Source organism: Sorex fumeus, unplaced genomic scaffold, assembly GCF_029834395.1.
Source record: "Sorex fumeus unplaced genomic scaffold, SorFum_2.1 ptg000043l, whole genome shotgun sequence".
NCBI classification, from domain to species: domain Eukaryota; kingdom Metazoa; phylum Chordata; class Mammalia; order Eulipotyphla; family Soricidae; genus Sorex; species Sorex fumeus.
In genome coordinates, this window is record NW_026606100.1 from 27,229,360 (window position 1) to 27,257,107 (window position 27,748).

Here is a 27,748-nt window from a genome sequence, read left to right on the forward strand (position 1 = left end):
CGAGTTCGGGGGCGTCTCGGATTGGTCGCGGCCGAGAGCGCAGCTGTGTGGAGCGCGCCGGGTCCGGGAGCCGGCGGCCTAAAGGGATGGACGAGACGAGCCCCCTGGTGTCCCCCGAGCGGGCCCAACCCCCGGACTACACCTTCCCGTCGGGCTCCGGCAGCCACTTCCCGCAGGTGCCGGGGGGCGCCGTGCGAGTGGCGGCGGCGGCGGCGGCGGCGGCCGGCCCGGCTCCGTCACCCCCGGGCTCGCCGGGCCACGACCGGGAGCGGCAGCCGCTGCTGGACCGGGCCCGGGGCGCGGCGGCGCAGGGCCAGGCCCAGGTGGTGGCGGCGCAGGCCCAGGCCCTGGCGGCGCAGGCGGCGGCGGCGGCGCACGCCGCGCAGGCCCACCGCGAGCGGAACGAGTTCCCCGAGGACCCCGAGTTCGAGGCGGTGGTGCGGCAGGCCGAGACGGCCATCGAGCGCGGCATCTTCCCCGAGCGCATCTACCAGGGCTCCAGCGGCAGCTACTTCGTCAAGAACCCGCAGGGGGTGAGCGAGGGGCGCGGGTGGGGGGTGGAATCAATCACGACCCGCGGGACGCCGGGCCGCCGCCGGCGGAAGGGGGAAAGAGGAAACGGAGCCGACGGGGGTGGCGCTGCGTGGGGGCGGGGAGTGGGGCGCCGCGACGGGGCGGCCCGCGCGGGAGGGAGAGCCGGCCGGCTTGCTGGCAGGTTCCTGGGCCCTCCGCGTCGGACCGACGCCGCCGCCGCAGACCTGCGCGTGGAACTTTGGACTTCACCCCCTCCCTCTTTTTTGGACCCGATCAGTGTCCTGTCAGTGCGATGACGGTGACCCTAAGCGGACTGACGCTGCCGCAGACCTACGCAAGGACCTTTGGACTTTGCCCCCCCCTTTTATTTATTTGTTTATTTATTGGGACCCCGATCAGTTGTCGTGACAGTTGATGATGGAGGAGGACGGTGACCCCCCACCCCCACTTAGGGCTCGCAGGGCCCCCCTCCCCGGGCGTAACGGTGTTTCGCAGGAATGTCTCCAGCCACCCTGGGTTGGGGATCCAGTGGGTGGACTCACCAGCTCAGCTGTCTCGGTTATTGGTTATTGCTCACTTCTGGGAAATTGTTCAAATCCCCCCACCCCACCTCAGTTTTGTTTTGTTTTTAGTTTATGCTTCCGTTTAGAATGTGGAATTTTGGGAGCCCAAACCTGTCCTTTCTCTTTCCCGGGACACATACATACACAGTGTTTCTGCTAAGGCAAAGGGCTTGCCCATGTTTCTCCTCGCCCTCTCTCTTCGTGCCTAAGGATGGAGCAAGACGTGCCCAGGGCAGCCAGGAGGCGACCTTTATCCTTTTTAACCAAGGCAGGACAATCTAAGCAATGCTGCTGTCCACTCAGCTAACATAGACGGAGTTGGGGAGAGGTTTCAGAGCGCTGGGTTTTCAGGTCCCTTAAATAAGGCAGCAGCGAGTTAAATTGAAGGGTCACCTGGGATCCATCTCTTTCAGAATGAAGAAGGGTAGGTAACTTGGGGCCCGAGGGAAAGTACAGCGAATAGGGCGCTTGCCTTGCTTGGGGCCGGCCTGAGTTCCATCCCCTACACCTCTTATGGTCCTGTAAGCCACCTTGGAGTAATCCCTGGGTATATAGCCAGGAGTCAGTCCTCAGCACCACCGGGTGTAGCCCAAAACAAGCGAAAAAAAAAGATGGCTAAGTTTGGGGCCTGAGATAGAACAGTGGGTAGAGTGTTTGCCTTGCATGCAGCCGACCGGGACTCAATCCCGGGCATCCCATATGGCCCTCTAGCATTGCCAGGAGTGATTCCTGAGTGTAGAGCTAGGAATAAACCCTGAGCATCTCTGGGTATGGCCCATCAATTCCCCCCCACACACCAAAAAAGAAAAAATAGGTGACTTAAGGTCTTATTTGAGCAAGATGATTTCCTTTGTGTCTGTGTTGTGTTATTTATTGAATCCGAATGAGATCTGAGTTATGAGTCGGAGTACGGTAGCCTCTCAGCTGACTTCAGAAGGGTCTGGGATTGTCTTTTGGTAAGGAGTAGAGGAAAGGTTTTTGGTTTTATTTCATGACGCTATTGTAATTAGTTGTAAGTATGTCAGGTCAGCTGAGAAGAGATCTGGGGCTCTGACTGTTGGCAGTAATATGACCTCTCAGTTCTTCCTCACAGGTGAAATGTTCCACCTCAGTGCAGAGGACACAGGTGGGGGATGTGGGCATTTTTTTGGTGGGCAGCAGACTCCCCATCTCTAAAACTTCAGGGCCACTGTCCTTTCTTAAGAGGGAAGTCAAATCATATATGCTCTGACAAAACTTACAAATGTGACCGTCTTTTTGCCCCTGAGGAAAGTGTGGTTTAGAGAAGAGACCCACTTCCTAAATGTTGTGGTGGCCCTGCTGCAAATACCTTTGCTTGTTTTGCTTTTCCAATACTTGGTGACACTTACTACATGCCAGATACATCCTCTCAGTCATTTGCTTCACTTCATACTGTCTTTGGAGGTAGGTCATAGTATTGGCCCTGTGGATGATAATGCCCCGAGTCCCACGGCTAGTGAGAGGCAGGGTTTAAACCAAGAAGGTCTGGCCCTTGCTCTGGTTCATGCTCCTAACCGCTCTGCTCTGCTCACTCTGTCAGTCACTGCTGAATTTCTGGCTTCTCATTTCAGCCTCCACAGTGGTTAGAATTAAATTTGCTGTGTGACAGAAAATTTAATATAGGGTCGGGAGCTCAGAGGACTGGAACGCATGCTTTGCATGTGGGAGGAGGGGGGTTGATCCCTTGATCCCTCGAGCACCTGTTCCCCCACATTGCCAGGAGCAGCTCCGCTCCCCAAATTTAAAAATAATGACTAAAAAAATCACAGGAGTCATAGATCCCATAAAAGAAGCCTATAGGATGCTCAGGGCTGACACAGCGTTTCGCCTGATCTGGGCTGGAAGCATCATCCTTCCTGCTGGCCAACCAACCAGCTCCTTCGCATGAGGCTTTTGCTTTGTGATCTTACATGGCTTCTGCTACTCAAACAGATGCTTTTCAGCCAGTTTGGAGACGAGAGGGAGAGAGAGAGTATGCCCTCTCCTTCTCCTTCATCAGTGGTCCACAATTTAGCCAAAGCAGTGGATGGTAGCTGTCTTCTGTTGTCTCACCACCTGTAACTCTGGGCTTTGTGTGTCCAAGAAAGAGGGAGCGAAGGTCTGGCCAACTAGAAGTTTCTACAGTAACTTTGGGGTTTAAACCTTCGGAGAAAGGTTCTGAAGTTAACAGCCCTGATTCTACTTCCCAATTTAGAATGGATTCGCTTCCGAGTGAGCAAGTGAGCACCTACACTGTCCCAGAACAATAAGATGGAAAATGCTGGACTGGAAGTCTTGGTGGAGCGTGCTCATCTTACCCGCCTCACTTACATTCCTGGGCTTCGGGTCGCTCTGGTGCTGAATCACGTGTGAAGGGGGTTTCTGAGCATTTTCTGTTGTGTGAGACTAATAATTAGCCAGATGATTTTGTTGCCAGGAATCATAGAATTGTAGAGTCCCTGCTTTAAGAGGATTAAGTGAGATACAGCCCCAGGCCTGGTTGCTGGTGCCTAGTGAGAGGTCAGTGTTCTCTTCAAAATTATGCTGACTGATCTCTTGATTAGACATTCTTTGGATGCCTGGCACCGACTGCGGTAAAGGCAGTTTAAGTATGAGAAAATGCTTTAACTTTAAGACTGGTAATTTAGGGGCCAAAAAGATAGTACTGGGACTGAGGCACTTACCTTGCACGTGACCATTCCCAGTTTGATTCCTAAATACAGAACCAAGAGAAAATCCTGGGCACTGCCAGGTGTGGCCCCAAAACGAAAACAGAAACAAAAAAAGTAATTCATTCGATAATGCTAATTGATATTGGCTTTAAAATCATACAGACAACCAGACATGGTACACATGTTCTAGGAATTTGACCTTTTTATCAGTAGCTCTGAACCATTTAAAAATATTTTATCCAGAAAAGGCATAAACATTAAAAGTACTTTACTCATCAAGAGTTTGTCATAAATATGGTATAGTGTTTCCCCCAAAATTTCTTCCTTTGTCTTTTTTTTGGGGGGACTCCCAAACAGTGCTCATCCTGGGCCAACTCCTACAGGAGATTTTCCATCAACCTGGCTGGTTCTGTGTGAGGACTGAAAGATACAGTGCTGCTTGGGCTCTGCAGAGCTGGGGGGTTACCTAGGTCACCCCAATGGTGGTGATTGGGGGCCCCAGCACTACATGTGGCAGTACCCAGGGCCTCCAGAGCTGCACCCAGTGATGCTCATTGGACCATGTGGGGCTGCGGATCGAACTGGGGTCAGCTGCATGCAGAAGTATGAGCCTTGGTCCCTGCACTGTGTCTCCAGCCCGTTTTCATTTTTTATCCTTTTCTACCTCTTTCTTTCCTTTGTGGTTGTTGATGTGGCAGGGAACAGCATGTCCGGTGCTGTCAGCATGTCACATGTCACAGCATGTCACAGAGCTGCAGTGTGCAGGGCTCATTGAGGTCTGCATGCGTGCTTGCACACATGTGCTCTGGGCTCGCACATGAGTTACAGCTGTGGTAATTCAGCTTAAGGTCACGTCCCCCTCTCTGGTGCATTTTGTGCAGTTAAAAAAATGATGAGTAGCCAGGATACAGAGAGCCCAGCTACCAAGATTGTATCTAGCATACGTGGATCACCAGGGATTTGAATTTGTGATCATATGCCTACAAAGCAGACACTCTAAGCCACTGGGCTTTTCCATTTTTCACGTGTAAAATTATAATATTGAATGTGCATCTTTCAACCACCTGGACGCTCTGAGAAATTCTTAGGTCTTGGCACTTGACTGAAAGCCACAGTGATAATTAAAGACTCTCAGAATAAATTTTTTTTTAAATTTAAATGGGGACCAGAGTGATAGTACAGCAGGTAGGGCTAACCCAAGTTTGATCCCTAGTACCCCACAGTGGTCCCCTGAGCACTATCAGGACTTTAGCCCAGAGCCAGCAATAAGCTCCGAGTGCTTCCAGATGTGGCCCCCAAACTAAAATAACAACAACAATACCAAGTTAAGAGACAGTGAAGTTTGATTATCAGTCTGAGATTAGTTCGTGAGGTTGTAAGCCTCACCTGCCATCAGTTCTAAGGAGATGTCCTGACTAAGTTTTGATGGATGAGACGCTTGGGCTGGGGGCAGCGGGTGGAAAAATGAATACAGGCTGAATCTGATTCCTTCTGTTTGGATCCTGTCTCATATTTAGATTAACCATTCCTCTCTGAGTTAACTGTAAATAAGGCTTCACTTCCTAACTAGCTAAGTAAAGGGCCTCTGTTATGCAGAGTTCTTACAGTGAGGCCCAGGCATCCCGAGGAGGCCCAGTACGGTGGCTGTAGGTCAAAATTTAGTCACGGTCACAGTCCTTCCGTTGTTCATTGATTTGCTCCAGTAACGTCTCCATCAAGAGACTTGTTGTTACTGTGTTTGGCATATCGAATACGTCATGGGGAGCTTGCCAGGCTCTGCCATGCGGGCGAGATACTCTCGGTAGCTTGCCGGGCTCTCCGAGAGGGGCGGAGGAATCGAACTCAGGTTGGCCATGTTGGCTGCATGCAAGGCAAATGCCCTATCGCTGTGCTATCGCTCCAACCCAGGTCAAAATTGCTTCCATAATTTAAAAATATTTTGCATGTTATTTTCACTCTTAATTTCCATACAAGTGTACAGTGGAGATTTCCAAATTCTGTAAGATGTGTGAAATCATCTTTACTTAATTAAGTACTACAGAAGATGTGAAGCCTGTCTTCTAGTAAGCAAGATGCTAGAGAGATTTGCAGAAATGGAAAACGGGGCTGGACTCGGGCCAGACATTTGGTTTGAGCCCTTTGGGAGGCCCAGGTTCAATGCCCAGCACCGCGTGGTTCTGCAAGCTCTGCAGGGGAGAGTCCAGCACTGAACTGGGGCAGCCTCAGACTGTGCCCGCCCCCTACCAATGATGCTAGCTGTGACCCCCTTCCAGACTGTGTACCCTCCAAACCGCCAAGTGTGCCCCCCCCAAATGATGTCAGCCTCACTCAAAGAGCTTTTTAAAATGATTATTTCTTTTAAAAGCATGTTACTTCTGTTAACATTTTTAACTTTTATTATTAGATGAATATGTAGTTTAACATATTATTTTCATTTCAAATGCAGAAAATGAAGAGTCCATCCATATAAGTAACCTTCGTATATGATACCTCAAGGTATCTTGAGGGACTAGAGATAAAGCTAATTGCATATTTTTGGCATCCGGTTCTATCTCTGACACACATGCAGAAGCAAAAACACCAACAGATTTGAGAGCTGACGAGTTCATGTTCATTAAACTTAAAAGAAAAAAAAAGAAAGAAAACCCAACTTGTATTAGGACTTATTTCTGGGCCTGTAATGGTTTTCTCAGTGGACTGAATTCATCCTTTGTGTGTTCAGTATCCTGTACTGTGTAATATAGCTCCCAGATTTCTTCAGGTTTAGCCCAAAGGTTAAAAAAGGTGTTTGTGTGTGTGGGGGGGGAATATTATTTCTGTGTATTTTGGTTTGGGATATGAGTGATGTGCTTGAACCTTAGCTTCAGCTTGGCTCAGTCCTCTCCTCTGTGGGGTTTCAGGGTAGGCTCAGGAAACCTTGGACTCCAGGTTCCAGCAAGTGAAGGTTTGGGTCCTGACTCCAGCCCACCGTGGCCACTTGCGTCCCTGTGCGGAGTCTGTTTTCAGTTCCAGCTTTATGAACTGCTGTTATTTAAGCTACCTACACTTTACCCACTTTGTTAAGAGAGGCTTAGTCTGTGGGTGTGAAGGAAAAATGTTTTAAGAACATTCACCTCATACAGGAGCTTTTCCTTAAATATAATAGAGGTCTTATACATGCATTAATGGAGACAGAGGTTGTTGGGAAGAATAAGGCAACAGTTATTTTCTCCTGAACCAAATACTGGTGGGTGTTTTTCTAATTTGAATATTAAGTCAGTTTCTATGAGTAAGGAGAGTGTTATGATTCAGTAGCACAGTCATATGACACGAACTTTAGAAATGAGGCCAAAGGCAGTTTTATGTATCTTATCTGGGTACCCCACTGAATACCACACAAAGTAGGTACCAAGTAGTTGGGTTTTTATTTATTTATTTTTTGTATATTTATGGGCCAAACCCATTCATATGTCAGCTCTGTGCTTAGAGGTTGTTCCCTGGTGATGCTCATGCAGTGTCCAGGACCAAACTTGGGCCTTCTCCATCAATTCATAGAACTAGCTCTTCAGCCCTGAACAAATGTTAACTGAATTGGAGACATATATGTAGGCCTGAACACAACTATATACCTTTCTCTCTACGTGACCTTCTCTGCCATCCTTCCCATCCTACCATTCCTGCATTTGGCATTACTGTTCAATGAAATCCTCGTTGTACAGTGATGATTTCTGATGCTTTTAGAGTTGGTGAAATTCTTCCTGCTTTCCTTATTGTGGAAAGAGAAGGTCGGTGTAAAGTGATGCTTGGTTTCTTGGCCTACAAGTTCTACTTTCTTTAAATAGAGTTTGTCTCTACTTGGCCTTTTTCAGTCCTTGCTAGAATTAGGAATGTCTTGGTCTCCTCTCCCTTTCTTTGGGGACCAACTTGCAGAACTCTTGACCTCCATTGACCAGTTGGTTGGGTTCTGGGATGTTCAATCCCTAAGTTGTCCTGAGGTTTGGCAGATCTGTAATGTACCTGTCAGTCCTTCTCTGAGTGGTGTCTTTGGTGTGTGTCCAGTGTCCAGGAGAGCAGAGACAGGAAGGTCACTAACTTAAGATGGTAGCTAACCTTCAGAATGTCATTCTGAAGACTGTGATATGGATATAGGCATTTAATGTTTTCTGTGAATAAGTGAATTTGACTTTAAGAACTTTTTGGAGAGAATAGAGAGGTCTGTCTATACTTCTCTTGCCCTCTCAAATCCTTCCTGGTTTCCCCAAAGAACTGATCCCAACATTGGCCAGTTGTTGGAGACAAGCACCTAGCCAATTTCTGTTATGAATGCTTACTTAATGCAAGCCGATGGATGTGTGTTTTCTGCTGTGACCTTGCCTTCAGGAAGTGACACCCACAGAAAAGTGTCTTATGACCCAGCCACGCTCGAGTTGGCAGTGGGGTGAGCAGAGAGCGAGAGTCATATGATATGAAGATGAATCACTTGGACAGCATATTTACTTTTCTTCCTTTGAAATGACCATTATGCAGCCTGGAGAGGATGAGATCAATTAGGGCAGACCCTGAGGTCGAGAACCAGGGCAGCAGCTTGGGAGGGAACCTTCAGAGAGAGGCAGCTGTGATCCTGGTCTCAGCAGGAAAGTGTGTCATTTGTAAACTCATTTTAAGGTAGATTTGTTTTTAACAGTACTGTGATAGTAAAGGTAAAGGCCCTCCCATTGATCGTCGATTTGCTCGAGCGGGCCCAGTAACGTCTCCATTGGAGACTTTGTTGTTACTGTGTTTGGCATATCGAATACTCTCGGTAGCTTGCCGGGCTATCACCATAGATGAAATTATTTTGTTTGTTTTTGGACCACGCCCAGCACTGCTCACAGCTTATTCCTGACTCTGTACTCAGGGATCGCTTCTGTTGGTGCTCAGGAGCATAGGGGGTGTTGGGGGTTGAACCCTGGACCGCCCCATGAGGACACCCTATCCATTGTACAATAAGCTCCCTAGTACCTGTTACGTCTCTGGTCCCAGACGGAGTTATTTCTCATTCTTGTTCCATAATGCCTAATGTCCTTTCTGTTGATTTCTTTTCTCTTTTTTCTTTTTCCTAGTCAAGGTATATTGTGCCGCCCTAAGGAAGATGCTTCTGCAGGTTAGCAACACAGACCAAAAGCATCCCAACAGGGGATGAGGCTCAGGGTGTATGGCCCTCAGTCAGCATGCCTGGGAACAGACACTGGCCAGTGCATACCGTTAATACCCGGGCTCAGGTGCTTTACTTACCATTTCATAAACATGAACTGACCCACGTCAAGGTGGCTTCACAAAATAAGCTTCGTTTGTGGGACTAGACTAGTTTTTTCTACTCTGGGAATTTTCAAGAGGTCATTGTTTATCTGGGGTTCTCATAGCAGTATGTTAGAGACCATAGCATGGGGGTACAGGTGATCAGTATCTTCCAAGTATTAAAAATGAACCACACTGGCCTGCCCTCCTGTGAATTATCTTTGAGAGGAAAGTTAAACATACCCACAGGCTAATACCAAACCCAAACCACCAATATCTTGATATCATACCATCCCATAACTGATGATTATATACCATTCCAGGTTGAATTCATGGAAAACAAATGCAAAGGGTACTCCAAGGAGCCTTTGGCCAGTGGGCCACCAGCTGAGTTGTCAGGAGGCCTCAAGCAGGTCCGATGTAGAACAAAGTCCCAAGTTCCTTTCTAAATGTACGCCTGTTGGTCTGGACAGTGACCTCTGATTCGGACATAAAACCTCTCCTGACCAGCTACGGTGTTCAGCGGGGCTCAGGTGGTGTTCCCAGTGGCCAGAAGGGACCGTGCACTGGGGACACCACAGCTCCATGTCCTTCATTCCTCCCTGCAGAATAGGGCTATTCTGCGCTTCTTAGTTGGGGGCTTCTCGCTGTTTAATCCCGTGGCATGAAACTGCTAAACAGCATTGGGATGTGGTATGATTGGGTGTTCTTGAAGTTTGTACAGGAATTGGTGGTGGGAGATGGAATAGGGGAGGACATTCCAGCACTTGTGGGTGAAGGAGCAACAGATATGTTGGCCACACCTAATCCAGGCAGAGAGGCAGTTGATCTCTAGCACACTCGGAGAGGTGGCAAAGGGCACTGTGTCGGGAGGCATCTGTTTAAGAAATTCCCTTAGAAAAGGGCTGGTTCCCCAGCAGCAGCGAAAGTAAGGACTTCCTGGCTAGCTACAGTCAGTCCCTCCCTGCACTTTTGCTTCTTGCACTTCCAACCCAGAGGCAGTTCCCACCGGGGAAATTAGCATACCACAAGACCACAGGTACCTGGCACTTTCTGTCCTAACCTCTGGGGGCAGCCAGTAGAAGCACAGGTGTGGAGTTCTCTTGACCCGGAAGGAGTCAAAACCCACATCCCCAGGGTGGCTGGGGCTCTCAGGAACTCACCTGCTCTGTTGTCCTCAATCGGTCATCTCAATTGGAAATGATCTGTAGTGCAGAACAACAGTATGGACCTTGGGGGCCAAGATTTGATGATGTTTTATTCCTGTTGTACCTGACCTGCCTGACACCCTCTCTTGCCGTTTCCAAGCTGGAGGGCGCCTGCATCTGAATGCCAGTGGTGGTAGTCTGCCTGTGCCCTCATATTGCTGCCTGGATTCCTGCTGACCTGGGCTCTGGGCAGCTCTCATCAACTTGCCTTCAACATCCTGTTTGTCTTTTGTCTGTATAGAAGATCATTGGTGTCTTCAAACCGAAGAATGAAGAGCCCTATGGGCAACTTAACCCTAAGTGGACCAAGTGGCTGCAGAAGCTGTGCTGTCCCTGCTGCTTCGGCCGGGACTGCCTTGTTCTCAACCAGGGCTACCTCTCAGAGGCGGGGGCCAGCCTGGTGGATCAGAAACTGGAACTCAACATTGTCCCCCGTACAAAGGTTAGTACCGTCTCCAGCACCCTTCCTGGGGCCAAAGTCCTGAGCTGTGTCTTGGTAGCATTAGGTCCAGTTGGGGCTATTGATGTGGCTTGAGGGTGGGTACTGTGTGTCTGATTGTGAGCTCTGATGATCTGATGAAAGCTCTAGATCTTGATTGCAGAATAACAAATGCATGCTGTGATTATTGTTTGCAAGTGATTTCAGGACGGTGGTTTTAGGCAGTAGAGGTCCATCCATCTGTCCACTCCTGAGGGACCTGCCTCCCACCCCTGCTTGAGGTTTCCTCAAAGGTTTAGGCTATAGGCTTTGGGCAAAGAGTTGGGCAGCAGATGAACGCTTCCCTTCAGACCTGTGTGTGTGTGTTTGTTTGTTTGTTTCCCAGGATATATTAGCAGAAAACAAGATTGTTGTGGATGTTTAGTCTGCTTCTTTTTTGTTTGGTTTGGTTTTAGGGCCACACCTGGTGATGCTCAGGGGCTACTCTTAGATTTGCACTCAGGAATTACTCCTGACTGTGCTTGGGGGACCGTGTAAGATGCTGGGGATCAGACCTGGGTCAGCCTCGTGCAGAGCCAATGCCCTCCTCACTGTACTCTCACTCCAGCCCTTTAGCCTGCTTCTTTGCCACCAAATTCGAAGCCGTAAGCCAACTTTTATAGTCGAAGTTTATAGAAATCAGGGACTCTATTGTTAAATGTTTTCTCATTCTCAGTACCTAGCAAAGTAGTGCACTTGCAGTAAGCATTTCCAGCTGAATCAGTGAGTCAGAGAGTATCAAAGAGTAACAAATAGTACTACTGGCCAGAGGCCAGAGAGAAAACTGAAAGGGCACAGGAGTGCATGCTTTGCATTCGAGAAGCCCAGATTCAATTCCTCACACAGTGTAGTCCCCTGAGCATCACGAGGCCCAGATTCAATTCCTCACTCAGTGTAGTCCCCTGAGCATCACTAGGAGTGACTCCAGAGCCTGGAGCAGGGCAGTGCCCCAAGCAAACCAAAATGAAACAAAACTAAACAATGTATAATACCTAAGATTGCCCAATTTGGCACCTGTCCTCAGTCTGGATTGCTTGCCTGGCCTGGCTCAGTGCCTTCTGTTTATGCAAGAGAGTGTGTGTGTGTGTGTGTGTGTGTGTGTGTGTGTGTGTGTGTGTACGTGTCTTCTATTTATGCAATAGCGTGTATGTGAGTGTGCGCATGCAAGCATACTTACGTGTAGTAAAGCAGCATACTCTGATCATCTTGCATGGTAATTAATGCTCGAAAGATCTCCTGCCTAACCTGAAAGCCTTTTACTGGGCCCCTCTTGACCCTAGAACTCTTTAAAGTCCACCTTGTCATCACTCTGTAATTTCCTTTCTTTGCTGGCTGCCCATGGTCCTGAGCTCAGCTCTGCCTGTGCGTCTGAAGTGTGCTGCCTAAGAATCAAAGGGCTTGAGGCTTAGTCTTGACTCTGCAGCTTTTTATTAGGTAGGTCCTTGGGCATGTCACTTAACACTCCATCTGTCCCCTCACAACCTTCAGTTCCTCACTGTACAAATATAGGTAGAGGGGCTAGGGAGATTGCCCTTAAATCGAGCCCATGCGTCTCTGTACCACATGGTCCCCAGCACTCCTGGCTGTAGCCCTGTGGCCCCCAGAAGCTGTGGGCCGGGTCACCCAACCCTCAGACCAGCACTGCCAGCCCGCTGGCACAGGAAATGCCCATGACTGCTGAGCACTGCTTGGGAAGCATCCTCCGTCACCACCAACCTCCAAATAATTTGGTATATAATTTCTGTTTTATAGGGTGGTTCTTAAGAATGCATGTGATAGCACTGTATCACTGTCCTCCCGTTGTTCATCGATTTGCTTGAGCAGGCCCAGTAATGTCTTCATTTGAGACTTCTTGTTCCTGTGTTTGGCATATTGCATACGTCATGGGGAGCTTGCCAGGCTTTGCATGTGATAATCCATATAAAAAATGGACTTTGGTGCTGGTGCAGTGTAAGCATTTCATGCTTCATTGGTTTCTTTTGTGTGTAGGGGGCCAGGACACCCTCCACCACACATCCACCTCCCTTGTTGCTTAAGAGCCTGAGGCCCACTCTGAGATTCTTGGTATTTTTATGACTATTCTAACCACTTGTGCCATCCCGTTTCTTCCCTACATTGATTTTCTTCTTTCCCTGTTAGAGAACCTTAATGAGACCGGAGGCTTTTTGCAGCAAAAAGTCAGCAACTGAAGTACTTGTGCAACCGAGTGGAGGTAGAACTTTGGAAGCTTAGCGGATGGTTGTTGGAGACTATTTAGAGGAAGACTCTCCCCTTGCCTCCCCACCCTTGTGATAGGATTCTGCCCAGTTGATCCTGGTGTCCGTTGCCATGGAAACGGAACTCCCGTTGTGGTAGTGTCACGTGGTAAGGCTGTCATTCTCGGATGAGTCTGCTTGCTCTCCATTTCTGCCAGTTTCAGCCTGTGGTAGTTTCGTTAGTCATAGGGAGTGTTTTTTTTTTTTAATTCAGATTTGCTTTGTGAGAAAAATTAGGGTAGGGGCACTTTCCAGGCAGTGCCCAGTGATTCCCCTGATGGGCCTGAGGACATGTTACTGCAGTTCTTGGGGGTAACACCTGAGCGTGTTCCAGGACCATGTACCCGGAATGTATCTGGGGTTGGGCTACATAGAAGACACATGTGGTGACCCCTGTACTATCTCTGTGCCCTCTAATTTTACCCATTTTGGGGTCATAACCCCTAAATGCTCAGATATGCTTAGGGTTAGTCTGAATTCTGTGTTTGGGTGTTGCTCCCATTGTTGCTTAGGGGACCATATAGTGCTGGTTATTGAACTTGGGTCTCCTGCATGCAACCCTTTGAGCTAGCTCTCTGGCCACCAAATTTCATTAGTCGTGAGAAAAAAATTAGGTATGTGAGTGATAGTCACAAAACAATGTGGTGTCATAATGGACCTACATATAGATTATAGATTACGGTGGTGTTGTCACAGTTTGACAATCATTTTGACATCACTTTATTCACAATCTTTTGGCCCGAACTAGACATGCACTTTCTCCCAGCATCTAGGAAGACTGAGAACTATGTTTTTCCTGTGAGCTGTGGAAGAGGAACAGTTTTGGTAAGCACCTCATTATTCTCAGCTCTTGCCATGTTGTTCTACAAAACTTGTCTGTTGCATGTCCTTCCACATTAGGTCGTCTACCTGGCCAGTGAGACCTTCAACTATAGTGCCATTGATCGAGTGAAGTCCAGGGGCAAGCGCCTTGCTTTAGAGAAAGTGCCAAAAGTTGGGCAGCGGTTCAATCGCATCGGACTACCACCAAAGGTATAGACTCTAGCTATAATTGAAGGTGACGATTTTCATACTGGCATACGATCTGGGGAAGCAAGTGTCCACATGCTCACATTTGGACACATGTGAATAGCTGGCTTTGAGGCTCTTCTTGTCTTCCTCATTTGTGAAGAGCCTCCAAATGTCCTTTGGAGGACATTCCTCCAAAGAAGAGAATTTATTCATATTCTGATCATTGAGACGGGCTTCTCAGTTCCGAATGAGCAATCCCTGGAACAGCCCTTTTCTCCTATATTTGCACTGAAATAAAGAAGAAAATGCCTTGAAAAACATCTCTGTTGTAAACTCCCTCTGGGCCTTGGTGTACCTGGCTTCTCCTGAGGGTCTTTAGACTTAGACCGTGGTTCTGAATTTTAGACTTAGGCTAAGGTTTCAGTTTCATTGTTCCCTCTCGGTTACAGGTCGGCTCCTTCCAGCTCTTTGTTGAAGGTTACAAGGATGCAGACTATTGGCTGCGGCGTTTCGAGGCAGAGCCCCTCCCAGAGAACACTAACAGGCATCTCCTGCTGCAGTTTGAGCGGTTGGTGGTGCTAGATTACATCATCCGGAACACTGGTGAGCAAGTGGAGGTGCCAAGGGCCTTGGGCCAGCTTTGCGGGTAGCAGGACACAGGTGGAAGTGTGAGAATTTGTAGAGCATGGATTCAGTCTTCAGGATGAAAGTCTTCTAAGCCAGAAACAATTTTGGTGGGGGAGGGGCAGGGGCTCAGAAAACCTTGTGCCAAGACAGCTTTATCCAGGCACATCGTGAGTCCTTATCAGAGGTGATGAGGCCAGGAGCCAGCTTGACAGTTATCAGTAGCCTCTCTGCTGGCCCCACACAGAAGACACTTGACTCCACCCGGCAGTAAAAAGTACTGCAGCATCCTTGAACTAGCAAGGCCTATCCCAGGATTGGTCTATCTCTTAAGTACTTAGTGTAAGTGGACTCTTAAAGGATTTGTCATTTTGTGACCGGTTTCTTTCACTTAGCAAATATCCTCAAGGTTTGTTCATCTTACGGCATGTGTTAGCATTTTTTTTTCTTTTTGGGTCACACCCGGTGGTGCACAGGGATTACTCCTGGCTCTGCACTCAAGGAATTACTCCTGGCAGTGTCCAGGGGACCATATGGAATGCTGGGGAACGAACCTGGGTCAGTTGTGTACAAGGCAAACTCCCTACCCACTGTACTATTGCTCCAGCCCTCTTTTCTTTCTAAGGCTGAAAAACAGTTCATTAGATGGATATTCCATATTCTACTCACCTGTTCATCTCTCAGTTGATTTTACTTTTCAGCTATTCATAATGAAGCTGTGATGTACGGAAGTCTCAGTGAGACTCTCTTTCACTTTTTTTTACTATGTACCCCAAAGTGGAATTGCTGGGTCATACAGTAGTTTCATATTTGCATGTTTGAGGTGCTACCAATACTGCTTGCTGTAGTGCTGTGCCATCTTCATTACTCTCAACAATGCACAGGATTTTGTTTTCCCTACTATGTTATTTAAAATATTTTTTTAAAGTTTTTAAAAATTTTTTTAAAGGTATTGTGTTTATATATTGGTAGTGATAGTTTTGCATGTACATAATTCCAGCACCACACTTCTGGTACTCACCTCCCTCCCTCAAGGTCCCCAGGGCCCCTCCTTTTCAAATCCCCCTCACCCCCCACCAGCTGATCAGTTGTATGGATTAATTGTCCCATTGTGTTGCCTTTCTCCCTCTGTTGCTGGCTTGCTCTGTATGTTCCACATACATAGTCCCACATATGAAAGAGATCATTCTGTATCTATTCCTTTCCTGCTGATTGACTTAACCTAGCCTGGTATCCTCCAGGCCTGTCCAAGTTGCTCCAGGGGCCTGAGCGATATATAGAGTAGGATGTATGCCTTGCCTGTGGCCGACCCAGGTTCAATCCTCAGCATCTCCCTTTCCCACAACCCTCCCACTCCTGACCTGTACCTGCTGGAAATGATCCCTGAGCACAGGGCCAATAAGCCCTGAGCAATGCCAGGTGTAGTCCAAAACCCGGATCATCCATGTTGCTGCAAATTGCGTGATTTTTGTCTTTTTTAAGAGCTGTATATTATTCCACTGTGTATCAATTGAAACGATCATGTGGTGTTTTTCCCCTTTTATTCTGCTATTGCATTAATTGTTGATTGGTCCAAGTATATAAAAACATCTAATCCATTATTTTATTTTATTTATTTTTTGCTCTTTGGGTTACACCCGACGATGCACAGGGGTTACTCCTGGCTCTGCACTCAGGAATTACTCCTGGCAGTGCTCGGGGAACCATATGGGTTGCTGGGAATCGAACCTGGGTCGACCACATGCAAGGCAAATGCCCTACCCGCTGTGCTATTACTCCAGTCCCTAATCCATTATTTTATTTATTTTTATTTATTTTTTTGCTTTTTGGGTCACACTCAGCGATGCACAGGGGTTACTCCTGGCGGTGCTCAGGGGGCCATATGGGATACTGGAAATCGAACCCGGGTCGGCCACGTACAAGGCAAACGCCCTACCCGCTGTGCTATTGCTCCAACCCCTCTAATTCAGTATTTTAAAAGTGAAAGAAATTCCATTTATTTCTACTAAAGTGTGTGTGTGTGTGTGTGTGTGTGTTCTTGTATATGCTTGTATATGTGTGTAGATGTGGTGGTGCTCAGGCGCCCCGTGCTGCACCAGGTAAAGCTGAGGGGCACTGTGGTACATTGCAGTGCTGGAATCAAACCCCTGAACCACACATACAAGGCTTGTACTCTGCTACTTGAGTCATGTCCTAGTCCTAATTTTATATTTCTGTTGACAGATCGAGGCAATGACAACTGGCTGATTAAATATGACTATCCCATGGATAGTTGTGGCTCTCGGGTAAGAGGCTGTTCTGTATTTTGGAAGGTGAGGTTGACTGTATAATATGGAAGTACGTCATGATCAAGGATCTAGGTCAAGCCAGTTCCTAGAGTCAAGGTAGCATGTATAAATTGTCCAAGAGTCAGGTTGGAGGGTGGGAGGGAATCTGGGGTAGTGATGGAGGGGTGGGGTTTTAGGGTGGTGAGACTGGAGGCGGGACTAGCACATGCCTGAAAACCCACTATAGATAACTATGTAAATTGCAATATCTAAGTTAAAAAAAAAAAAGCAGTTTCAATCTATTGCACAGGATGAAAAAAAAAAAGTTTTGAAATGCTTAAAATCAGAGTTGTTACTAGTAACTTACTGCTATTTCCTCTTATATTAAATTATCCAGCTTTATCATGATGGGTTTTTTATTCTTCCTGTATGCAGCATAACAATTCTCTGATTCTCAGAAGGGCTGGAACGATAGCACAGCAGTAGGGCGTTTTCCTTGCACGCAGCCAACAAGGCCGACCGGAGTTCGATTCCTCCGTCCCTCTCGGAGAGCCCGGCAAGCTACCGAGAGTATCTCGCCCGCACGGCAGAGCCTGGCAAGCTCCCCGTGACGTGTTCGATATGCCAAACACAGTAACAACAAAGTCTCCAATGGAGACATTACTGGGCCCGCTTGAGCAAATCGATGAACAACGGGAGGACAGTGACAGTGACAGTGATTCTCAGAAAATGTGAAAGAAATATGGTTTTCGTTCATTTTGTTTTGGGTCACATCTGACGTCCCTCAGGGCTTACTCCTGGCTCTGTGCTCAAGGATCACTCCTGTCAGGACTTGGGGGATCATATGGAATGCTGGGGATTGAACCCGGGTCTGCTACATGCAAAGCAAATGCTCTGTCTACTGTACTGTCACTCTAATCCCAGAAATATGTTTATATATAAAATAGTTATGGCTATACTTGCCAGGGAGTAATAAAAAGTTTTTAATATTTGTTTTAAAAATAAATTAAAAAATAAAATTCAGAGGGTAATATTTGTTCTTAATTTTTATTTTTTGTTTTTGTTAGTAATTTCTTATGAGTCTATGGGGGTAAAATTCACATAGTATAGCATAGTAAAGTCTGAGAAGCAGGGCCCAGAGATAGAAACCCAGAGGCTAAGATCCTTGCCTTGCGTGCACCTGCAGCCATGGCAGTGTGTAAATCCCGGCATCACCAGGAGTAGCTCCTGAACACAGAACCAAGAGTATCCTTCAAATACTGCTGAGTGTAACCCCAAAACCAGGAAAAGGGGGGGGAAAGTCTCAGAAGCACATTATCGGGACCTGTTTGATTTTGTTTGACTCAGTGATTTCTAAAGTTTTTTAAAAAATTTATTGATGAAAACACTTCTCCTGATAGATCACAAGTCCAGGACAGATGTCATTTTTGGGAAGAAAAAACGTTGCTCTGTCACCTTCCTTTACTCTCTCGCTGCTTTCGTACTTCATCTCACTTTTAGTTGATACCTTGGGGCCAGGGCATTGGGCCATAGCTGCAGTGCTCAGGGGCCGTTTCTGACTTTGTGCTCAAGGATCTCTCCTGGCAGTGCCCAGGGGACCACATGGGGTGCTGGGGAGCCAACTGGGGTCAGCTGCATGCAAGGGACATGCTTAAATCTCTATACCATCTCCTGACCGCCTGTCTACATTAAAAAAAAAAATACTAGCAAGTTCACTCAGAGACAGTGTGAAGTTTGTTATTGTTATTGTTTCTCAAAGTGACATACAGTATCTTTGCATATTTAAGAGGTACAGTGCAATGATACATACATGTTTCTTTCCAAAATATTTACTGCAGTGAGTTTCCTTCTCCAGTAGTGTTCCTAAGATTTTACACACAAGAATACCCCGAAGAGCTTAGTTAAACTGGCCCCGATTCCAGCCTCCCACAGCCCATTGGGTAGAGCATAGCGCCCTGTGGATTTGGATCCAGGTGCCCGGGACGTGCTTTCCTGTTCCTGGCATGACATGGTGACTGTGAAGCCTGGGGCCAAGCAGACACTCCGAGAGTGGCTGATGGGCTGTCATAGGAGCCTGACCCCTCTCTTTGTCATTTCCTTTTAGTTTTTTTCAATCGTGACCTACCCAGAGGTGCAAGGATGGGGGCCCAGAGGCTGTTCCCTCCAACACTCCCTTCTGACAGATTAGTGCTAGGGCCCAGGGAGTGTGTGATTTGGTACTCCACCCCTCCAAGCTATCTCCCTGGCCACTAGTCATTTTCTTTTTTCCTTATCCTGTGGCCTGTATCCCATGGGAAGTATGGGTACTGCAGTGACAGGCAAGGACACGCAGAAGGACCTCAACTGGCTTGAGAGGGATTTTCTGTTTTCCATGGTCCTGGGGATCTTCTTGCCTTCCCTAGGAGTGGCTTAGAGCCATTTGGCATTACTCTCATGTACCAGGCAACTCCTGGGTACCTTTTCTAAGATAAAATTGGTTCTTTGAACCTTGGACCAGGCACTAGAGCAGTGCTGTGGTTATACTGTGCTCGGATAGCAGTTTGAAGGCCAGCTCAAAAGCCGAGTAGATGAGTGGGCATGCTTTGCTTGAACAGTCTGAGAGATTGTATAGAGGGTAAGGCGCTTGCCTTGCGTACGTCCAACCCAGGTGAGAGCCACAGCACTGCCTGTGGTCCCCTGAGCACTGCCAGGCATGGTCCCTGAGTGCAGAGCCAACAGGAGTAATCCCTGCTGAGCATGTTGGGTGTGATCCAAAAACAAAACAAATAAGGTCTGAAGAGTATGGGACCTAAGCTTTTTGTCTCTCCTGGTACTTTAGGACACAGATTGGGTGGTGGTGAAGGACCCTATTATCAAGGTTGCTGCCATAGACAATGGACTGGCTTTCCCCCTAAAGCACCCTGACTCTTGGAGGGCATGTAAGTCAAGACCTCTCTCATTCCACTTCGTCTTTGTTTTTCAGTCTGTAATGATGGAGATAGGCTACCTCAATCACAGGCTTCTTGTCAGAGTTAAAATGATTCAGCTCCTGAGCACCTGGCAACAGCCCCACAACGTAAGCTGTTAGGATTCCTTCCCTCTCCCATCAGAAGAGGTGGAAACCCTGCTGTCTTTACGACTCCCGTCAGAAGCAGCTTAGATTTTTCTGAGCTCTGTGTTGGCCGTTTCTCATCTTTCTAAGGACCATCTTGATATAATTTTATTTGCAGCTCTGAATAGAAGCTATTTTTAGTGTTCTCTCTCACTTGTGATGTCTCAGCGTTCAGGTCCTGCCCCCATGAAACCTGAGAAACTTTTGGAAGGAAGGAAAGATACTGGTTGGGTCACTTGCCCCTTTGCAGAATGAGGCTCTTTTCAGAAGGAGCATTTCAGTGTTTCAGTTATAGTAATTGCTTCTACATAGACTTAAGTCTTGGAAAACCATATCAAGTCTGGGAAAGGACCGAGATTCCAGATCCTAGATTCTGGGGTAGACCTGGGTTTGACTTGAGTTCTTCCACTACTAACTGTGACCGTTAGAGTTAAGTTTTCTGTATAGCTCAAGGTATAAGGGCTCTGCCTTTTTCAGTGCTTGGCATATAGGCCAATGACAAGATTGACAGGGCTTTACAAAAATGTTTCTGTGGGACTTATATCTGGCGGCATTGAGGCAGGGGGCGGGCGTGGGCTGGGGAGGTTGAGCGTGCCATGCCAGCTGATGTTTAGCCTCACGCTAGGGTGGTGCTGAGGGAGGGAGTGTGGAACTTGGTACGTGGGGGCAAGCTCAGCCTGGTATGTGCTAGGTGTGTGCTCCACCACTTAAGCCAGAAAATTTCAACATCAGCTTTGCTTTTGTTCTTCTCTCTTTTCAGATCCTTTTTACTGGGCCTGGTTGCCACAGGCAAAAATCCCATTCTCTCAGGAGATCAAAGATCTGATTCTTCCAAAGTTATCAGACCCTAACTTCATCAAGGATTTGGAGGAGGACCTATATGAACTCTTTAAGGTTAGCCCTGGGAACCACCCCAGATAGCAGAAGGAAGTCTGAATGATTTTCTCGTCAGTCCCAGTGCTGCCTCTTATGAGCCAGTGAAGAACAAGATTCCCACAGGTGGACAGCAGGACCGAAGTGGGACTGATCGGGAAAAACTGGCCACTGTGAGGCAGCTGGCTGGCCTGTATCCGTTACTCTGTCAACTGGCTGCAGGGTTCCTGCAAAGCCCAGAGTTCTCAGAGCTGGTGACCAGACTCAGTTTCCCCATCTGTGATCCAGGGAATTCTTGGGGTGGTGCTTAACGTCATCCAACTGCTTGTTGGTTTTTCCTATTAGCTGTTTTCCCATGGGGGCAGGGAAGCGGGTTCTTTAGAGGGATCCTGTACAGATTCCATCTCCTGTCTTTCTTTTGCAGAAAGATCCTGGTTTCGACAGAGGCCAGTTCCACAAACAGATTGCTGTCATGCGGGGACAAGTAAGCTGGGGCCGTTCTCACGGTGCTGTGCCTGGGTCTCTCGGGGAGGGCCGTGTCAGTGCCCTGACACCTGGAGAGGAGAGGGGGTCGCTCCTTATCTCTGTCCCTTCCATGGTGGCCAGTCAGCAATCCACCACATGCCAGTGCTGGATCGCTCATTAATAAAGGAGCCCATGTTCACTTGGGTTCATGTCTGCCAGCTTGCTCAATGCAGGCCTCCTCCTCTGCCTTTGAGGTTAAGGCCCAGGCGGTAGAATCTGAGAGGCTTCGTGGCCTTGGGAAAGAGCCTCTGTTTCCTTGTCTATAAGGTGTGGCTGTGATATATTTGGCTGAGTTGGCCAGGGGGTTGCATGAGATAATACCTGTGAAGTATTTGGTAACAACAGTATCTGGCACGTGGTAAGCTTTCAGATGTTAACCATGGTTATCATTTTTGTTGTTACAGTTAACTCATATTTCCTTTCTTTCCCCTTCACTTTGAAAGAGAGGTTAGGAGCTCCCTCCCCTGGACATTGGGGTTTTTTTTTTTTGCTTTTTGGGTCACACCTGGCAATGCACAGGGGTTACTCCTGGCTCTGCACTCAGGAGTTACTCCTGGCGGTGCTCAGGGGACCATATGGGATGCTGGGAATCGAAACCGGGGCGACTGTGTACAAAGCAAATGCCTTACCCGCTGTGCTATCACTCCAGTTCCTCCCTTGGACATTGTTGATCGTCCAGAGCAAAGTAAAGAATATGTTTTGGGAGCCAGAAAGATAGTACAGGGGTTAAGTCATTTTGCCTTGTATTCCTCAGAACCTGGTTAGAATCCTGGCATCATATATGGTCCCCTGAGCACAGAGCCAAGAGGAACCTCTAAACACTGTTGGACGGTCCAAAATTTTTTTTAAAACCTGTAGCCCAGGAAGCCTTGGTCTGAAGTCCCATCTCTCTCCTGCCACCTGCCCCCAGTCCATGTCAGCCTCCTGCCACCCTCCCTTGAGACGCCGAAGCAGATAAGGTGCTGACAAGTGCCCAAGCAGTAGGGAAAGGGCTGTAGCCTTGGTTAGCTGGTGACTTGAGCCTCTGCCAGGTGAGTCCCTGAGCCAGTAGGGAAAGAGCTGTAATACTGGTCAGCTGGTGACTTCAACCTCTGCCAGGTGAGTCTCCAGCTCTTTATGGACAGTATTTGTAAGCCACAGATATGTGAATGGAGGATTTATGACTTCAGGGATCAACCCGGCCCCACCTACCTGGTGTCTTTGGCTTGACTGAAAACTTCCAACACCTCCAACACCTGGTTGATTTGAGATGCTTAAAGAAATGGTTCTAGAATCACACAGTAAACTCACCTATCAGAGAAGATACATCGTGAGCGTTCTCCTGTTGACCCCAGGGCCAAAGTGCTGTCCTCGTCAGCACAGGCCTGCAGTATCTGTAAACCACGTGGTGTCCAGTGGGGTGCCGGACCAGAAGCACAGAGAGGAAAAACTAATTCCACCCAAGTGCAGGAGTGATGGGTAGGCCAGACCAGATTGCTCCCCAGCATCCTGCCAGGGCTGATCTCTGAGCACCTCTGCGGGGCATGGCCTCCAAACAAACAAAACCAAACCAGTGCAGCAGTGTTCCAGTGTGATTTCTCAGTTTCAGTAATGGAGCATGGTTATGCAAGCTAAATAAGGGGAAACTGGGTACATGCAAAACTCTGTACTGTCTTTGCAGCTTTTCTATAAATCTAAAACTATTTGAAAATAAAAACTTATTAGGGAAAAAAGACAATGAAGAGATGACAGCCTTGGAGGGGACAATTCAACTGAAATAATGCCCCTTTTAAAAGGTAAAGGTAAAGGTAAAGGCCCTCCCGTTGATCGTCGATTTGCTCGAGCGGGCCCAGTAACGTCTCCATTGGAGACTTTGTTGTTACTGTGTCTGGCATATCGAATACTCTCGGTAGCTTGCCGGGCTCTCCGAGAGGGGCGGGGGAATCGAACTCGGGTCGGCCATGTTGGCCGCGTGTAAGGCGAACGCCCTACCCGCTGTGCTATCGCTCCAGCCCTTTTTAATACCTGATATTTATTTATTTATTTAATTTGCTTTTGGGGTCACACCTGGCGATGCACAGGAGTTACTCCTGGCAGTGCTCAGGGGACCATATGGGATGTTGGGAATCAAACCTGGGTCAGCCGTGTGCAAGGCAAACGCCCTATCCTCTGTGCTATCTCTCCAGCCCCTACCTGATAATTATTTTATAAATACTATTTGATGTAGTGTATTTATGTTTGTTTGTTTTCATTATTTCTCGCTTCGCTCATGGCTCTGTGCTCTGGCTATACTCTGAGCCCACCAGAAGTAATTCCTTCTGGCTGGCTCAGGAAACCATATGGGGTTCTGGCTATCAAATTTGGGTTGGCCATGTGCAAGGCAAGTGCCTTTCCACTCTACTATCTCTTAGGCTCCATGATGTTTATACATGATGATTTGTAGGGAAATTGGAAAATAGGGATTTAAAATGGTAAGCTAGCACAAATCACTGCCTGCCCCAAGATGGAATGTTATAAAATAAAGGTTGGGTTAAATGATGATATTCTTTATCAGAATCAACTTTCTATGCCAGTGAAATATTTTACATTGCTCCTTATTCCTTAAACTATTCACTGCTCCCATACTCGTGGGCTTTACACTATTTGTAGTGGTAGGAACAGTACTGCATTGTATTGGATAAAACTGTTTTGTGTGTATTTAGGATATTTCTTTCTTTTTTTTTTGGCTTTTTGAGTCACACCCGGCGATGCACAGGGGTTACTCCTGGATCTGCACTCAGGAATTACCCCTGGCAGTGCTCAAGGGACCATATGGGATGCTGGGAATCGAACCCAGTTCAGCCGTGTGCAAGGCAAACGCCCTACCGGCTGTGCTATCACTCCAGCCCCCCGGAATATTTATTTCTTAAAAACAGAAGTGTTGAGCCAGAGGGCCTATTGGTCTTAAAGCCTTTATTGTCCTTTGTAAGCCCCCTCTGTGATCCACAGCCCATCTCTGACCCTCCCAGCTTCTCACCCTTGCTTTTGGCATCTTTGTTGACTGGTTGGGGGGGTGGGGGGGGGCAGGAAACTTAAGGTGTTTGTTTTCACTGTATTTGGGAGTAGAGGGCACACCTGGAAGTGCTCCTGGCTTTGTGAGAATCGAACCTAGCTTGGCTGCCTGCATGGCAAGTGCCCTACCCGCTGTACAGTCTCTCTGGCCCCCGTTTTCATTGTGTTTTTGGGTGACTGGGGAGTCCTTTTCTCACGATACACTGTTTCTGTTCCAATTTTTATGGAATGGAACAGCCATTTGTCTGGGGTTTCCTGGTGCCTTTGCACACACCGTTTGCCCATTGCCTTCCTCAGCTGCCCTCATTGCTCTCTCTCTTTCCCCCACAGATCCTGAACCTGACGCAGGCCCTCAAGGACAACAAGAGCCCCCTGCACCTGGTGCAGATGCCGCCCGTGATCGTGGAGACGGCACGCTCGCACCAGCGCGCCAACTCCGAGTCCTACACGCAGAGCTTTCAGAGTCGGAAACCCTTCTTCTCGTGGTGGTAGCCCATAGGCCCCAGAGGCACCGACAGGGGAGGACGCCTGACAGCAGCCAGTGGCCAGCAAGGCCCGAGAGCAAAGAGCAATGCCCCTGAGAGCCCCTGGGCCTCAGCAGGCCCCAGGGGGCACCACCTGCGGGCGGGCGGGCTTGGGCCCTTCTGAGGGTACAGGAAACTTGGGGCTCTGGTCAGTAGTCCCAGTGCTGGGGAAGGACCACCTCTGCCAGCAGCCCCTGGGGCGGGCTGGGGACTTTCCTCTCCTCCCTGACACCCCACTGTTGCAATTCCTCCTTATATTCTGCATCAGAAACAAAACGTTTAAAAACTAGTAGCAACACGCAGGCAGGACCCCGGCTCTCCCATCAGAAGCCCCCGACCCAGACCTCTCTGTGCACAGCTGGGGATGTTCGGGTGCCTGCCCCTCACTCCAGTGGACAGGGCGGCGGGCAGGGTGGGCCAGGGCCACAGCTTTCCTTTGGGTCTTCGCCAAGTCCCTTTCCCCTTCCCTCCCACCAGTGCAATAGGTGGACAGACACTCCCTGCAAACATTTTTCCGAGGGGTGGGGGGCGGTCTTCTGCTCTAGAATTGACTCCCAGCAGCTCTGCTCGGATCCTTTTGCTAACTCTGCTCTGTGCTCTGCTGGGGCTTCTCTTGCCTAGCCCCTCTCAGAGTTCGGAGGCAGGATGCTGACTCCCCAGCAGGCTAAAAGCATCGGTGGCTGGAGTGTGCTGGGCGCATCCTTGTTTGGAGGGTTTATGTGCCCCAGACTTACTGCCTGAGGCCTTGCCCTGGACCAAGATAACATGCCCACTCCCTCCGCCTTCTCTCATCTCTAGCCTCTCAGTGTTTGCTGGGGCTCTGGTGGGGGTCTCAGCTCTTACAAGAGGACAGGATCTTAGTTCTTCCCCACTGCTGTCTGGTGGATGCTTCCTAAAGGGTGGCTTTCCTTTGCTCCCTGATTTCTTGGTCTGAGCCAGTGTCTCGAGGCATCTTGAGACAAGCAGGGCCCAAAGGAGAGAGGCCTTCTACCTAACCACCCCCCGCCCCGTGCCTGCTGCTCAGTGTGCATCTTCCTGCTTCATGGCGTGCCCCCTCAGCCATGCCCCTTGCCAGGTGTTTGAGCCCTTTCTACACCAAAGCGAAGAATGGCCTCAGGCGGGCATAGGGAGGTACTGCCTTGGCTCAGGGGCAGCCCTACTTTCTGGATACTGGACACTTGTCTGGAGCCGCGATTGGTCAATCAGCATTGAAGAAAGACTATCTTGAAGGTTCGAAAAACAACCAAAGAAAGGGAGCGAGGACCATGGCTGTGTGCCTGCCGCTTGCTCGGCACCTGCTGTTCAGGAGGTGGAGGCAGTGCCGCCCTCGCCCACAGTGCAGGCCTGTTCCTTCCATGCCAGGCCCCAGGAACGTGCATTCATGCACGCGCACACACATGCACACACACACACACTAAGGTCTCTGGGAGCGGGAGACGCACATTCAGACATATATGCTGTCTCTGGGAACGGGACACGCACACGCGCACACACACACACAGTGTCTCGGGTAGCAGCCCGCACACGCCCACCCTGTGCAAGAAGGTGCAGGTTGCCGCCTGGCTGACTGATGGTACTTTTCAGCAGCCTGTGCTCTAGCCGTGGGGCCAGTCTCCAGGTGTACCGCGGGAAGCAGCGGGGCTCTCCAAGGCCAGCTGGGGACCGCAGCCTGCTCTGTGCTCCATCAAGCTGGGATGTTCCCTGCTGGGGCTGGGGGCTGCCAGGACTGAAGAGGACCTGGTGGCTTCCCGGGCCCAGCCGACCTATAGTGCCCTTACCCAGACCTGCTCTTGTGATGGAAGGAGTCTGGATCGCGCTTTCCCTGGAGTCCATCCCAGTCTCAGCAGGCACAAGTACTGGCCTTCCATTCCTTCCTTCCCTGGTCCATCTCCCCTCTCCGTGAAGCCTGTACACGGGTTGCCTTGAATGGGGGCTTTGGGAGAGCCGGGGATCCAGAGTGCCAGGGCCAGAGCCTGGGTGGCAAGTGCCCCCAGCTGGGCCCAGCCTCTGCCAGCCAGAGTCCCTGCCCTGTGTCAGGGAGAAGAGGCGGGGCTGGCTCAGCCCCTCGGTATTGTTCTTATAATGCACTGTAGAATTGTATCCGGATCAATGCAATGTATGAATAACAAGCCCGATTCTGACTGCGGCTGTCTGGTTTTCTTGGGTGAAAGGAAGACAAGTCGAATGCAATTTATGGATAAAGAAGCCTGTGTTTCTGTGAAGTTGCCGCGCTCGGGCTCTGAGGATGGCTTCCCTCTGGTGGGGGAAGATACAGGCCCTCATTTCCATAGTCCTCATGCTCTGACAGCCAACACCTATTCTCATAACCGCAATTGAACCTCCAGCCATCATGACTCTATCTGTAATCAAGTCTCACTGAATATTTGGTGCAGGCGTTCACATCTGTTTCGTTATGCGATGTTCCTCAAAAATAGGAGTTATATAGGAAGTATTTGCGCTGGCAGCATTATAAAAAAGGGGGGAGAAAAATTCCAATTTCTAAAATGTAAGCCCAAGAGTTTAAAGGGTGTGGAGCAGCGTCTTCTCTGGGCCACAAGGGGGCAGCGCTGCTCGTGAGCACCACCTGCCTGGCGCACGCCTGGAGCGCCGGAAGCTGGGTGGTCCCGCCGATGGGACAGTGGGCGGAGAGGAAACCTATAGCTCCTCATCCCCAGGGCTCTGAGGCGCCAGGAACTGTGAAGTGGGCTCTCGGGTGATGAGTGCGGCCGGTGCTTCACCCCAGGTCAGGAAGAAGTTGGCTAAGGAGCTGATCCTCAGGACGTGGCCTGCAGCTCATCCACCTGGGGCCAGGGCACCCAGACCTGGCGGCCAGAGCA

The 27,748-nt window shown here is 48.9% G+C and overlaps 1 protein-coding gene across 1 annotated transcript; it reads left to right on the forward strand.

Moving 5' to 3' along the window:
• Positions 1–22: 22 nt before the first annotated feature.
• PI4K2A (phosphatidylinositol 4-kinase type 2 alpha) lies at positions 23–27,052 on the forward strand. Its single transcript, XM_056120661.1, has 9 exons — positions 23–533; positions 10,475–10,675; positions 13,867–13,998; positions 14,427–14,580; positions 16,825–16,886; positions 19,687–19,786; positions 20,720–20,853; positions 21,257–21,316; positions 24,718–27,052. The coding sequence occupies exons 1-9, from the start codon at positions 87–89 to the stop codon at positions 24,877–24,879; spliced, it is 1,452 nt and encodes a 483-aa protein (XP_055976636.1). The 5' UTR covers positions 23–86; the 3' UTR covers positions 24,880–27,052.
• Positions 27,053–27,748: the final 696 nt, after the last annotated feature.

What these genes read in the sequence shown, in the direction of transcription:
- PI4K2A (XM_056120661.1), top strand. Translation starts at nt 87, where the DNA reads ATGGACGAGACGAGCCCCCTGGTGTCCCCCGAGCGGGCCCAACCCCCG. An exon ending in TCGTCAAGAACCCGCAGGGG is followed by an intron (nt 534 to 10,474) that starts GTGAGCGAGGGG and finishes TTGTCTGTATAG; the next exon opens with AAGATCATTGGTGTCTTCAA. An exon ending in TTACATCATCCGGAACACTG is followed by an intron (nt 14,581 to 16,824) that starts GTGAGCAAGTGG and finishes TTCTGTTGACAG; the next exon opens with ATCGAGGCAATGACAACTGG.